Source organism: Moschus berezovskii, chromosome 13 (genome assembly GCF_049115385.1).
Source record: "Moschus berezovskii isolate FMDL1 chromosome 13, NW_MosBer_1.0, whole genome shotgun sequence".
Classification (NCBI taxonomy): domain Eukaryota; kingdom Metazoa; phylum Chordata; class Mammalia; order Artiodactyla; family Moschidae; genus Moschus; species Moschus berezovskii.
The window spans coordinates 14,548,889-14,564,322 of record NC_142472.1 but is presented as its reverse complement, the minus strand read 5'-3'; the positions used below and the strand labels follow the sequence as shown (position 1 = coordinate 14,564,322).

Sequence of the window (15,434 nt, the reverse complement as noted above, 5' to 3'; positions counted from 1 at the left end):
CAGAGCCCCCACAGGGTCAGGTAAGTTTCCCTGGCCAGTATTCCAGTTTGACTTTTTCCCTCTGTATCCTTATCCCATTTCTTCCCTCTTCATTCCACAAGTGTTGATGCCAGGGGCACCCCTAATACACATCCCAACACTGAGCAGCATCCAAGTCTGCATCCCAGAGAACCAACCTGCACAAGGTATCGAAAAACATTCCAGTACTTGGGGAGGATTTTTATTTGAACATTACTGTTCATAACATTTTTAAATTGCCAAATAAAATGGTGGAAACAAGGACTTGTGAATGTTGTTACCTTTGGTTTAAAACCCTCAATCTAAAGTTGTCTGACCAAAATGAAAGTTATATATTAATAATCAAAGAAAATTATCATGTTGAACCATATGAAAGTACCATTTTATAGGTTAAAAAAAGGCTAAATGTTAGCAGTTACATACACATGGTTCAATCTAACAGAAAAAATCCATTAGCATTTAAATTTAGAGAACTTTACACTTATTAATAACTCATGGATGAAAGATATAATTAATGAATCAAATTAGAAATCAGAAACTACATAATACTATGGTTATTGATCAGTGCTAAGTACCAAAACGTGTAGGCTGCAGCTAAAGTGGCACTTGGCGGTGGAGGGGGTGGGGGGGAGGGAAACAGACTTAGTAATTATAAAAAGAAGTAAGTTAAAAATTAATGTTTCCAATTTAAGAAATTAGATTAAAAAATCTCACATGTGGAAGGAAAGAAAGAATAATATGAACTAGAAAACAAAAATACCAGACAGATTCAATCAAGCCAAAAAAAAATTGATTCTTTGAAAATAGGAACATGTCATGTAAGACTATTTATAAAAATAAAAGACTCAAATAAAATTAAAAAGCATTAAACCACAATTATAGATGCTGTAGAAATTAAACATATAAGATATTGCAAATAACCTTATGCTAATCAAGCTTAAAATTCACAGAAACAGATTCAATCCTAGAGAAATGAAACTTAACCAAAACTGACTCTGCAGAAATAACAAGGTAAATAGTCCTAAAATAATTACCAGAAATTAACCAGATATTGATGGTTGCACAGCATACTGAATATGATTAGTGCCTCTGCATCGTTAAAAATTTATGTGGCAAATTTTGTTATATATATTTTATGATAAAAAATGTAAAAAATAATCCTCAATCTAGAAGATAATTGATCATACATCTTTTCTTATTTACCAAATCACCTAGAAGGGCTCCTATTTTCAAAAAGTATATTTTCTCTCCCTTCTCTTTTAAAATATATAATGTTGTCCTTCTGTGTTTTTTTTTTTTTTTCTGGAGGAAGGATGCCCTGCTCTCATATAATGTCACTTAAACTAATCTACAATTTTTGTTTTTCCCATTTTCTCTGTACTGTTTTAACCAGAGGTCTTTGGGTAAGATAATGGAACCCAGTTCTGTTAAAAGAAGTGGTGAGACAAAAAGGCAACTTCACACAGTCTTCAAATAAATAGAATCCTGTCTAATATAATTGGACAGCAGTATATAATTTGGGGAGAAGCAAAAATCATCTGTGATGACTTCAATTTGTATCTTAGAGAATGAGCTTTGTCTCTAGAGTCTCTCAAGGCACAAAACCTGGTAGACAGCTTTTACTGGTGGCCTACATCTCTGATGTGGATAAGAAAAAAAAAAATAGTATCATATACAAATAAAAATCCTCTAGCAAGAGATTGGAATCAAATTGATTTTGTATCTGTAAATATTTGTTGCTGATATAAGGAAAATATTATACAGTTCATGCAGTACAAAAACTATTGGATAAATGCCTTCAGAATAGACATGACCTTATGGTAGAACTGCTATGCTGACTCTGAAATTAAGTCTGAGGACTGTCCATTGGAAGCCTTCATAATCACCTGGTCACTGTGAGTGCTATCTGGCTATTTTCTTTTGAAGTGTGCCTGAGGAGAAAAAAGACAAAAACAACATATTTAGAAGTTTTAAAGTCCTCCTCTCTAAGGCAGTGTATTTCTAGGCTTCCCCAGTGGTATAGTGGTAAGAATTCACCTGCCAAAGCAAAGGGACACAGGTTCGATCCCTGGTCCAGGAAGATCCTGCCTGCCGTGAAACAGCTGGGCTCATGCACTGCAACGACGGAGGCTGTGTGTCGCATGCAGTACAACCACGGAAGCCCGAGCACCCTGGAAGCTGTGCTGTGCAACAAGAGAGGCCACCGCAGTGAAAACCCCGAGCACCGTGAAGAAGCCCACGGTCCACACTTGCCACGACTAGAAAATGCCTGCGCACAGCAGCAAAGACCCAATGCAGCCAAAATTAAGGAAACAAAATTTTAAAAAGTTGTCAGTCTGACAGCTTGTTCTCTTACGAGGACTGAGCACATGCAGAAATAATGTCAAGAAGATAGTCAACTGGGATGGGAAGAAGGATGTGTATTTCGTTGTGTCTTTCCATAGGGGTGACCTGAGCCAGTGGCAGGACTGAAATCGAACAGTGATGTTCTGCCACCCTGTGAACCTGGGTGATGGTGCCGCCTTGGCTACCATGTGACAGAAGGAGCAGCGTTCTCAGACTCGACACAGAACGCAGTATCTAGGGCAGCCCTCAGCCTCCCCCAGTAACTGCCCCTCTGTGATCCCTGGGCCAGGCCTGTGACCTTGGGTGAGCCCTGGACCCAGTCTTCTCATCTATGACATGGGTAAAAATGGACCATCATGAGATTAAGTGAAATCATACATGTGAAAACAATGTAAAATAAATTATAAAGAACTACACAAATGTAACTTACCATTAATATTGTTAGAGTAGGTGCAGGATTACCAGACCAGGAATACAAGATTTATAGTTCTGTGAGCTGTGTTTACTTCTGCATGTATGTTACACTTGATTTAAAACATTCATTGAAAGAGAAGATTTCTAATTCTGTATCTGCTGCAGATTAGTTTAACACCACTTATATATTAGTACATAGGGCCATCTTCCTTCTAAGGGGCCTTAGTTACCTCACCTGTAAAATAAGGTTGTTGAATCCTATTATCTTATCTGGACCTATCTAAAATTCTGTGATCAATTTTCCATTACTCAATGTCTTGATAATACACAGTGATAACGGTTTTTAAATGAAGACTTTGACACATACGTGGGGACACTTTTCTTTGAGGTGAAATACCTAAGCTCAAAAGACCAAAAGGGTTTGGGAGATTCCTGGCTGTTCTGCGACTAGGTTATACAGGGAATCACAAATGACTAACAAATGTTCGGAAGTAAGGTTTGACTGGGAGACACACTAGAGTGGCTGAAAGCACTCTGATCTTCAGGCATAAAAACATATAGGGCTCCAAGTGCAGCTACTCTATATCTGCATACAATATAAGTACTTTGAAAAGTTCAGAATACAGACTGTCATCCCTGAACCTAAATTTGAATGACTCTGTCAACTATTCACCCAGTTCTGTGACCCTGTGCAACTTCCTACCCTTTGAACAGTGGAAGGTACAGCTTTTCATTTCTTCATTTCTGAGGAGGAAGGATGAGATGAAACAGGGACAGATGGAACTTAGGCTATATTTTGGATAAACTTTTCATAAAAAAGTACTTACATACTGGGACATGTTTTCTTTAAGTGATGTTTTAAATATTACACAAGTAATTTTATTCTACATACAAATGAAAATCTGGAAAATGCAGAAAACTATAAGGAAGGGAATATGACCCATGATTTAATGTCCAGAGATAAAGTTTCAATGGGAAGCTTCTTTCCACCCTAAGCCATGCATCTCAAGGGTCAAGAACACCAGACCTTCCCTCCCTCCGTCAACCCCTCTCCCACCTTGTTCCAGAAAGAATTACAGGAAGCTACATGACATTGGCTAAGTCCCTTTACCAAACCTCAGTTACCACAGTTGTAGGACCTGACCATTGTTAGGAAGATGCCACGTGACCTGAATGTTATCCATTGAGAACCCTTCTCACACTCACTGCTTAGTACTTAACACATGTCATCTCGGAGACCGCTTTGTAAACCTTCAAGCACCATTCTGACTATGGAGTTAGGTAATGTGAGTTCTTAATTTGTCCTGATGGCAATTTCATCTTCTAGAAGGAAGAGGAAGCATAGGGCGGGGGCGGGGGAGGGGGTAACTGGACCTAAGTCTAAACAACAGAGAATCAGGGAGAAAGTGACAGTATCAGGTAGGTATTTTCTTTACAGATTAGAAAACAGAAAAGACCTACACTTTTCCCTGGTAGATCTTCTTAGACCCAAAATATTCCAAAAAGTTTTCCTTAAACTCTCAAATTTGCTGGATGTCCCTTGATAGCACTTGTGTTACAAATGTGCTGAGCACCAATCAGAATGAAATGTAAAGGTTCTGCAAAATGAGAATGTTCTGTGCTCCATGAGAATCTGAACCCTGAGTCCAAGCACTTGGGAAGTCCAATCTGCCATCTCTCACTTCTGAACATGAGCGTGCACACATCGTGACCCCACCCCAACACTGCTGCAGATTCTCAGCAGATCTGCCTTCCACCTGCCACATGTTATTAAGACCCAGTCATGAAGCTTAGTTTCTGGAAGCTTCTAATTGAAAAGGGCACAGAGTGCTTGCTACCAGACCCCTAGTGTTAAGAGTGAACCCTGGAAACGAACGTTAATTACAGCTCTCTGCAGCAGGCTCACCTGTTTTGCTTTTTCAGTAAGAGCAACAGCCTCGGCCTTGCCCAGTTGTTGTGCCATCTTGTAAAATAGACTGTTTTTATTGTGTAGCAAAACATGTGGCTTATCATATTCTTCCAGTTTCCCTGAATCCAAGACCTGTTAATCAGCAGAAAAAAATAAAACCCATAGTATACAGTGTTTTGCAATAAAGTATTATAACTCAGACAATATTTTGCAAAGGGACAGGAGGAGAAGAATAGAGAAAATCTATTTGGGTGGTAGACCTGGCTGGTGTTTTAATGGTTTATTGCCGTGTTCTACTAGGCAGACAAAGGCCTAACCTGACCTTTTATTATAACATTATAGGAAAGAAAGAAAAAAATGAAAGCTTTCAGCAGTGTGAAATATTTTAAATTCTGCCAAGGGCATTTGGGGAGGTTATCATTAGTCTTTTAGCTCAAACTCTGAGCTTTGAAGGCTATTTATACAATACACAGAATTGGGAAATTTCCTGGTTCAAGAAAATCAAACTCAATTTATCTAAAAAGCAGGTTAATGTCAGACAAACCAGATGGCAGTGACCTGACAGCAAATTAATTGTCAAGTTGGTCTGATAGAATCTGAACAATATTTGGGAAAAAAGTAAATGTCTCCAGAATTTCATTAGGGTTGTGAACTAAACAACTGCCTGTAGTATCACTAAACAGAGGACTTCCCTGGTGGCTCAGATGGTAAAGCATCTGTCTACAATGCGGGAGACCCGGGTTCGATCCCTGGGTCGGGAAGATCCTCTGGAGAAGGAAATAGAAATCCACTCTAGTACTATTGCCTGGAAAATCCCATGGACAGAGGAGCCTGGTAGGCTACAGTCCATGGGGTCGCAAAGAGTGGGACACAACTGAGCAACTTCACTTACTCACTAAACAGAGTATGTTGCAACCATCAAGCCACCACATTGCAGCTGCCCTGACACTAAGCCCTGAGGGAACTCAGGATGGAAATAGAATGCTGCAGCCACTCCCAGCAGCAAACCCTGAGGACACTCAGGAGGAGAAAAAGATAAGATCCTGGCCCCAGATAGCTAAGATGCATAACAAATGAAGCATTTCAGTGAGCCCAGACTTTGTATCTTCCCATAAATAGGAAAGCCCTAAATTCATTAACTTAAGACATCTGGTTTTCTTGAAAAGCAACCTTTTATTGTTCTGACTACCTGGTCTTTTGTTGCAAAAACTCGTATGTATCCTGGCTTCCCCTCTTGACTCTTCAGAACTACTTCTCAGCATTATCTAAGATGCTGTGTCCAGGGCTTGAAGTCAGGCTGTTCGCTGCATAAAACGTATCTCTCAATGTCATGGTCGTGTTTTCTTTTTAGCTGATAGTTGACAGGAACCTGGATTGTTAGCTGCTAACCTTGGGCTCCAAAATCACTGCAGATGCTGATTGCAGCCATGAAATTAAAAGACGCTTGCTCCTTGGAAGGAAAGTTATGACCAACCTTGATAGTATATTAAAAAGCAGAGACATTACTTTGCCGACCAAGGTCCGTCTAGTCAAGGCAATGGTTTTTCCCGTGGTCATGTATGGATGTGAGAGTTGGACTGTGAAGAAAGCTGATCGCCGAAGAATCGATGCTTTTGAACTGTGGTGTTGGAGAAGACTCTTGAGAGTCCCTTATATTGCAAGGAGATCCAACCAGTCCATTCTAAAGGAGATCAATCCTGGATGTTCATTGGAGGGACTGATGCTAAAGCTGAAACTCCAATACTTTGGCCACCTCATGCGACGAGTTGACTCATTGGAAAAGACTCTGATGCTGGGAAAGGTTGGGGGCGGGAGGAGAAGGGGACGACGGAGAATGAGATGGCTGGATGGCATCACCGACTCTGTGGACATGAGTTTGAGTGTACTCCGGGAGTCGGTGATGGACAGGGAGGCCTGGTGTGCTGTGATTCATGGGGTCGCGGAGAGTCGGACACGACTGAGCGACTGAACTGAACTGAACTGAACCTCATGCGACGAGTTGACTCACTGGAAAAGACTCTGATGCTGGGAAAGGTTGGGGGCGGGAGGAGAAGGGGACGACGGAGAATGAGATGGCTGGATGGCATCACCGACTCTGTGGACATGAGTTTGAGTGAACTCTGGGAGTTGGTGATGGACAGGGAGGCCTGGCGTGCTGTGATTCATGGGGTCGCGGAGAGTCGGACACAACTGAGCGACTGAACTGAACTGAACTGAACTGAAGAGGGGCAGAATCCCTGGTCTGAGAGGTGAAGATGCATCTTCAGCTTAACTTTGTAGCTTATTTCTCTCAGAGTGAAAGACTGGCTAAAGGAGCTGCTACATAGTAGCATTAGCAGAATTGCTCTGTACAGAAGAAATCTCTAGAAATCCAATTTTGAGAGTTGGACTATGAAGAAAGCTGATCGCCGAAGAATTGATGCTTTTGAACTATGGTGCTGGAGAAGACTCTTGAGAGTCCCTTGGACTGCAAGGAGGTCCAACCAGTCCATTCTAAAGGAGATCAATCCTGGGTGTTCATTGGAAGGACTGATGCTAAAGCTGAAACTCCAATACTTTGGCCACCTCATACGACGAGTTGACTCACTGGAAAAGACTCTGATGCTGGGAGGGATTGGGGGCAGGAGGAGACGGGGACGACAGAGAATGAGGTGGGCTGGATGGCATCACCGACTCTGTGGACATGAGTTTGCGTGAACTCTGGGAGTTGGTGATGGACAGGGAGGCCTGGTGTGCATGGGGTCGCAAAGAGTCGGACACGACTGAGCGGCTGAACTGAACTGAACTGAAAGAAGCAAGTAAGAAATTGAGCTTCAAATTCTAATGCTCACAGCCCACACATTACCCGGGTGGGTAGTCCAATCTGAACTGCAGAGGATTTGACTCTGTTTTCACAAATTGTCTTTCTTTGCTTCTTTTTCTTTCTTTCTTCAGGGGCCTGTCATTTGGCACTTTTGTGCACACTGATATTCCCCTAGCCGAAAATTAAAAGGGAGAGGAAGGGGCTCTTAACTCTGCCTTTCTACTTATTGGTGACTTTGTGTAATGGTTTTACAGTAGAAAAGAGAGTCTGAAACCACTGACTTAAATGACATAGCTATAAAAATAGTTCTGATGTTAGGTGGTACTTAGTTCTTCATTTAGGTCATATTTAGAGTAACTGTATCTTAAGAGAATACACTGAAACTCTAAACAGGAAGCAGGTTGTTTTTTCCATATCTGGGTATCACAGTTAATCCATCCCATGGCATCTAATTGGAAACATTGTCTCATAAAGGCCATTTTCCAGTTAATTTTTTGTTTACTCCTGTGAATCATTGCTAAGGATAGCTTTCTCAAAAGAGTTCAAAAATAATTGAATCTGTCTCATCCACATAATATGCCGTGTCATTTTAGATGACCCAAATTGTGTAGTTTTACTTAAACATAGCACAATAAAACATAACTACTCTTCTTGATGTTGAAGAAGAAGAGAAAATGCAGTTTTAAAACACAGGTCTCTATCACCTGTGGTCAATTAATCTAAGAAAGGGTAGACAAGGGCGGGGGTGTGGCAGGGAGATTCAAGAGAGAAGGGACATATCTTCACCTATGGCCAATTCATGTTGATGTATGGCAGAAATGAAACCAATATTGTAAAGCAATTAAATTATACATATATATAAAATGGAGAAGACAGTCTCTTCAGCAAGTGGTGCTGGAAAAGCTGGACAGCTACATGAGAATCAATGAAATTAGAATATTCCCACACATCATATACAAAAATAAACTCAAAATGGACCTGGGGCAGATTCATGTCAATGTATGGCAAAACCAATACAATAACGTAAAGTAAAAATAAAAAGTAAAAAAAAGACCTAATGTAAGACATGACATTATATAACTCCTAGAACAGAAATATGCAAGACATTCTCAGACATAAATTGTAGCAATGTTTTCTTAGGTCAGTCTCTCAAGGCAAAAGAAATAAAAGCAAAAATAAATGGGACCTAATCAAACTTAGAAACTTTTGCACAGCAAAAGACATCGCCAACAAAATGAAAAGGCAACCTACAGACTGGGAAAAAATATTTACAAATGATGCCATCGACAAGGGGATAATGAAAAGGCAAGGGGTTAATATCTACAGACAATTCACACAACTGAATTTTCCTTTGAGGGATGATTTTCTTATTTTATAAATCCACATCCTAACATTTATAAACCAGCAGGGAAAGAAAGACAGAAGATGAAAATGAGAGAGAAGAGGAATAGAAGGAGGAAGGAAGGAAATAAAGCGAAGGAAGGAAATTACTAGATTATTAAATTACTAAGGAGGAAAGAACCAATCAAACCTGCAGAGTCCAGATCTACTGTCTAAGAGACCTGCCGGTTGTTTATCTGCAAAACTCAGTCCCCACCCACTTTTCTTTTTCTACTTTCATCTGTGATGCAGTGGCTGGGTTTCTGCAAATCACGTTTCAGAGTACCCTTGGCCTGCTGGCCCTTTGTTAGGTGCTGCCAGTAGCTAGCACTCGAGGGAGATTGAAAGTGGGAGTCGGAGCCATTGGTCTACCTGGTTTCTGCTCCTCCTGCACCATCGCCTCAGCAGTGAGATGTGACTCCAGCTCCCAACTTTTATTAGCACATGGAGAACCAGCCCCATCCATCTCCCTCACAAATATGACCAGCAACTGGGCAGGGACTTCTTGGAGGTCTGAGCACTGACTCTCTAGAGCTTCTCCTCTGAGTTCTTAGGTCTGGAGATCTCTCCTAGGACATGATAGCTGCTTCCTAAAATTATTACAACAGTGTTTCATTTTTCTAGCCCTCTGATTTCTATGTAGCAAATTTCCCATATTAAGTCCTTTCTGTTGAAACACTTTGTTTTTCTCATGAGGCCCTTTCTTCTCATGGACTCACCTTTAACAGCAACAGCTGTGAAATCCTGCAACCTCAGCCAACAATTTCCTGGCAGTCTAAATGAAAGGCTAATTTTTGATTAAGGGAATACAAAAATGCCAAAGCAGTTGTGACTCAGCCAAAATGAGAATCTACCTCTCTGAAATATGAATCCATAACTTGGATTTGGCATATTGTCAGGGTTGGACAGCTTTTTAAAAAATGACAATTTAATAAAATTTTAACTCATTATTGACCAGAGATGCATTGATACCTCTTTTGTTACCTGAATGTTACTGACCAGAGATGTTTCAAGATTCACTTACGTAACAAATCACCAGCTACAGTGTTAGTTTTTGCAAAAGTCCCCTGGTCAATAATGTGTTAATATAAAAATGTGAAATTACTGGATATATTATTTAATAGCACATGCTGAAAGTATTGTTAAGTACTTGAGTTATTGTCAGGAATGAGAGGAGAAACAGAGAAAATTAAATTACCGGAGGTTCCTATCAAATTTTACAAGGAAGGATAAGTTGAAACACTGCGCATAAATGGAAACAACTGAGACGCTGCAGGTGAGGGGTCTTACCATTATCCTGTCACTGTCAACAACGCTGCTCAGTCTGTTAGTGATGGTTAGCACTGTGCATTGAACAAATGTCCCATGGATTATTTTTCGTATTAACTCATCAGTTCTAGAATTAAAGAAGTTAATTTCGTTCAGTATCGACTGGAAAAGTTGACTTAAGACTTTAAAATAGCATACGGAATTTTATACTGTTTTCAAAATGGACACTTTAAGGCATAACCTTGTCCCTAAAAGCATAAGTATAAAAGCTCTTAGAAATGTACTATTTTTCATAAAAAGTGCAAAAAAAGTGAAGTTGCTCAGTCGTGTACGACTCTTTGCGACCCCATGGACTGTAGCCCATCAAGGATTTTCCATGGTGGGAAAGAGTCCATGGGATTTTCTAGGCAAGAGTACTGGAGTGGGTTGCCATTTCCTTCTCCAGGGGATCTTTCCGACTCAGGGATCGAACCCGGGTCTCCCACATTGTAGGCAGACGCTTTACCATCTGAGCTACCAGGGAATAGAAAATAGTCTTCCCTCAAAATTGCTTTAAAGTATCAGGAGCTGGGTTTAGGAATGTAGCTCTCTCAGGATGCCTCATAACAACATTAACACCATATAACATGTCTTGGTTTTTTCTTTTCTTTTCTGGAATTAATATTAACAAGAAATACCTTTAAGGCAATGAGAGCTCTTAGAAATTTTTCTTAGCATCACTAAAAGTTTTCCATTTACCACATTTAAATCTTGGATATCAGGTTTTATAGATCTCAGCTCATTACCTTGGATCCACGTTTGATGTGGCTTCATCCATAATCAGTATCTTATTTTTCCTGAGAATAGCCCTGGCAAGGCACAACAGTTGTCTCTGTCCAACACTCAAGTTTGATCCTGATTCTGCTAATTCAGTATCTATTTTACCAGGAAGACCTTGGATGGTTTCTTTAAGTTGTGCCTGTGAATACAGAAAGAACATTTTCCTAAACAAACTGCTACTGAATAGACAAGCCTCCTGGGCTTCCCTTGTGGCTCAGCTGGTAAAGAACCCACCTGCAATGCAGGAGACCTGGGTATGATCCCTGGTTGGGAAGATCTCCTGGAGAAGGGAAAGGCTACCCACTCCAGTATTCTGACCTGGAGAATTCCATGGACTGTATAGTCAATGGGGTCACAAACAGTCAGACAAGACTGAGCAGCTTCCACTTTCACTTAGACGTTATGTGCTTGTACAGCCAGGTAATGGAGAGAGCTATTACCAATTAGCATTCACTGAGAAAGATGCTAGAGTCTAGTCAGGACAGAAAGATTTCAGTGTCCTCTACATGTTGTGGAACCTTCTTACTTCTCAAAAAGAAAGGCTGGTGTGGACTGGAATGAGCCAGTGAAATGCCATCAATAGACGGGGGGCTTTTACTAGAGCAGAACAGCAGTAAATGAAGTAAAAGGAGAGCCTGTTCACCTAAACACAAGGCCCGGGGTAATGGACATGTGAGCTTTCACCACTGCAAGGAACTGAACCACATGGTTCCTGATGTACAGGCTGTTGACACCCAGATTTTTGTATCTTGGTTTCCTGTGTGATGAGACATACTTGCATCCTAACAGAGACACTATCAATGTTGAACATTTAAGTGCATGCTCCCAGTATGGACATAACAGACCATATTCTTAATTGCATATATCCTAGTATCTATGCTGTTTTGCTCTTCTAACAGAAGCAACACATCAGTGATTCATTTAAAGAGCATTACCTACTGTACTCTTTTAGCCTTTGAGCGATAAAGTGCTCACTCATGTGATAAAGTCACTACTCATGTTATATCTGTAGAGCTGCCCTTGTTTTTTAGGTGCCCCAGTTGGCACTAATTTCTGATAAGCCTTCTTCAGTTGACTGTCAGCTGGCTATAATTCAGCATATGAAAAATGTATTTTTGGCATATTCTGAAAAATAACCAAGATGAGTTGGGCTCCATTCTTAAGACGGTCTTCTTTCTGAATGTCCATATTTGCCAAGAGTGAAGGACATAGGTTAAGAGAATTTAAAACTTATTTAAAAAGTTTTTTTTTTTTTAATGGATGTTCTTAAAGAAGAAAACATATTGGTGCCCTCCCACTCACTTGCAGGTCAACTCTATGAGTTTGGGTTCACAAGTTCCATTTAGAATCATTTATAAACCAATGATTGGGTTTTTAGTTCACTTGAAAATTGATCTCACTGCTTTAGTGACAACTCTTAGAGTGAGAAATCATCCCATCATTCTCTTTCTCTAGAAATTATTTATTTATGACATTTGTATGTTTTTCAGTGAAAGATGTGGTAGTTTTTCTTTTTAAAAGTCATAAAGAAACAATTCCTAGAGAAAATGATGGAATGATTTCTCGCTCTAAGACATATCAACAAAGCAACAGGGTCAATTGCAGAAGCAATACATGGAAACTACACGCTTCATTTTGTGAAATGAACTCGTATTTATTTCTTTTCACAGAAAGCTCCAAATGTAGTTTAAATAAAGGTAGATCTCGAGTTGACTCACTGGAAAAGACTCTGATGCTGGGAGGGATTGGGGGCAGGAGGAGATGGGGACGACAGAGAACGAGATGGCTGGATGGCATCACCAACTCGATGGACATGAGTTTGAGTGAACTCCAGGAGTTGGTGATGGACAGGGAGGCCTGGCGTGCTGTGATTCATGGGGTCGCAAAGAGTCGGACACGACTGAGCGACTGAACTGAACTGAGTGTTGTCTACCACTTCCACCACCTCATCATTTTCAGAATTGTGAGGCTACTAAATTTTGGTTCGTACAGATGAATTAAGTTTGGGCCAAGTTCTAAGGTAGCTTTCGACAGGATTTGTCTCCCAATTAACATTTCCTCTCTGTCCATGGAACAATGTGTTCTAAAATTCAGGAGTAATTTTAGTACCTGAGAACCTGTGAAGACAGATCTTGAGCTGGGGAACAAATAGAAAAATAATTTGCCAGTTCTTCCAGTTTTTTTTTTTTTTTTTAAGATACTATGCTATCACCATTAAATATACCCTGTGGTTTCAAGATCAGTGGATCATCCTATCTTTATCTTTGATTGTTAAGTATACTCCTCACTTCTTCTCTTCTAGAATTTCACTGTAGAAAGACTCACAAATTTAAATGAAATCAGGAGTCCACAACTTCTCAAGTAGAAGCTGAAGCAGTCAGCCCAATTTAGGAAAATAAAATCCCCATGTTATTGGAAAGCAGGGTAGGTGTGTAAAGACCGCGTGCTGACATCCTTCAGAAATCAGAATTACTGCCAGGAAATCATCAGGCCTCCAAATCTGCTGCTCACAGTCAAAGCTCATCTTTATATTACAGATTTCAGAGCTATCCTTGGAAGAATGACACTAAATGACAAACGCACCGATTCAAAACAACATGGACAACTGGTCATTTGGATTTGTGTAAAAAACAATTTTTTTTAAAAAGAAATAAGCCACACTTCTCTGAAATGAAGAGGTCAATCAAATATTTAATACTTATTTATTAAGGGTTACTTTTTAAAAGCAAAAGATTAAGCTAGGACCTATGAAAAATTGGAAAGTCTGTATTTTAGAAGTTTAAATACAGTTTCTGCCATCAATTTGCAAAACTAGGGCCAATACACAAAATGAAATTGTATCAAAGTTTGCAAACTAACAAGTCAAAATCCTTTGCATGCAAGGGTGAGGAAATTCACAGAAGTGGGCCAAAAGGACATATAATACAAATAACAGACAATTCTCTAGAAATGAACATATACATAAAAAAACTTAGCAAACCTCCAGGGTCTCTTACCCACATTCATGCTGCAGCATTAAAAGAACCTGATTGTCAATAAGTAACTATCACATTCCAATTACATAATTTACCTTTATAGATACTTTCTTCTGAAACTTCATAGCATTTTATTAGTATGATCTCATTTATCTTTCAGTTAATAATGAAAAACTACTTAGTTGCCTCCACTTAGTTGATGATATTCCTTAAGACCAGAGGAGTAAAATGAACATTGCAAGGTAATTAAGGTAAATAATTCACTTGGTCACTTAGTAGAATTTGAACACATAATTATAAATTCTAGTTTAGTGTTCTATTTAAGACAAGAAAATGTATCTAGTTGCTTTGGGTATTAGGGGAAAAGCTAAAATGAAAGCATATGGCATTATCTTGTTGCTTTCCATCACTATTATATACTATTTTAATTTACTCATGTACCCATATCATCAGTGTTCTCCTAGCAGATAAACAAAGTCAGTTAAACCAATAAACTCTCCTTAATTACCTGAAAGTAAAAAGTGAAAGTGCAAGTTCCTCAGTCAAGTCCAACTCTTTGTGATCCCATGGATTATACAGTCCATGGAATTCTCCAGGCCAGAATACTGGAGTGGGTAGCCTTTCCCTTCTCCAGAGGATCTTCCAAACTCTGCACTACTATAAATGTACATAATCATATACTGATGCTAACAAGTTAATTTCATTACAAAACTTACCTCTTCTAAGGCATTCCATAGATCCTCCTCTTTATGCTCATTAAAGGGATCCAGATTTTTCTTCATTGTTCCAGTGAATAAAACTGGTTCCTAAATATCCCAAAACAGGAAATGTTATTACTGTAATGTTTTTCATCTTGTTTGTATGCATACAGAACAGAATTAAAGTGCCAAAAAAATCCCCCTCACAATTCACTATAATCATTAATAATAAGGCTGCAAATGCTTGTTTATAAAATAGCATCTCTAAATTAACCCCCCACTGTAGAAAGTATGCTCCAAAATATCTCTGGACCATTGGACACCAACAAAAGAAAATGTTGAAAAGTGTCACCTTAAGAAGAAGAGAAAGGAAGATTTGATTTTTCAAAAATGCCTTCCTGGTAATGTCTTGCTATTCAGTCTTTCAGTCATGTCTGACTCTTTGTGACCCCATAGACTGCTTCCCCCCAAAATGAGGATATACTTATTGGAGGAACTTTACATCAAGAAAACTAGATAAACTCATTGTCAACCCTGGTGTGATGCTGGGAAATACCAATAGCACAATTAGTTGCGGTTTGTGCCTCAAAGCAAACCCATTAAACTTTCACACATTGGCGCTAAAGAATGAGCTAGGATATTTTCTCCATCAGTAAAACAGCCTTTGGGATAGGGACTCTCTCCACAGGTGTGAATGGAACATCTGCACACATAACAAAGAGAACATCAGCTCCTGGGGTCTGCAGCTCCTCTGTCCATGGAGAGATCACCTCTGATTCTGCACCAGCTGGTCCCCATGTTCT

General features: G+C 39.6%; 1 protein-coding gene across 1 annotated transcript in view; it reads right to left on the bottom strand.

Annotated features, from left to right (window-relative positions):
* Positions 1 to 209: 209 nt before the first annotated feature.
* Positions 210 to 15,434, bottom strand: part of LOC129556575 (ATP-binding cassette sub-family C member 4-like) — a 113,941-nt gene continuing 98,716 nt past the window's right edge. The window contains exons 27-31 of the mRNA XM_088842843.1: positions 14,650 to 14,739; positions 10,925 to 11,097; positions 10,161 to 10,266; positions 4,685 to 4,819; positions 210 to 1,949 (exon numbers count right to left, since the gene is read on the bottom strand). Of these exons, the coding sequence (XP_088698969.1) occupies positions 1,929 to 1,949; positions 4,685 to 4,819; positions 10,161 to 10,266; positions 10,925 to 11,097; positions 14,650 to 14,739 (525 nt within the window). The 3' untranslated portion in view covers positions 210 to 1,928. The remainder of the gene's footprint in view (positions 1,950 to 4,684; positions 4,820 to 10,160; positions 10,267 to 10,924; positions 11,098 to 14,649; positions 14,740 to 15,434) is intronic.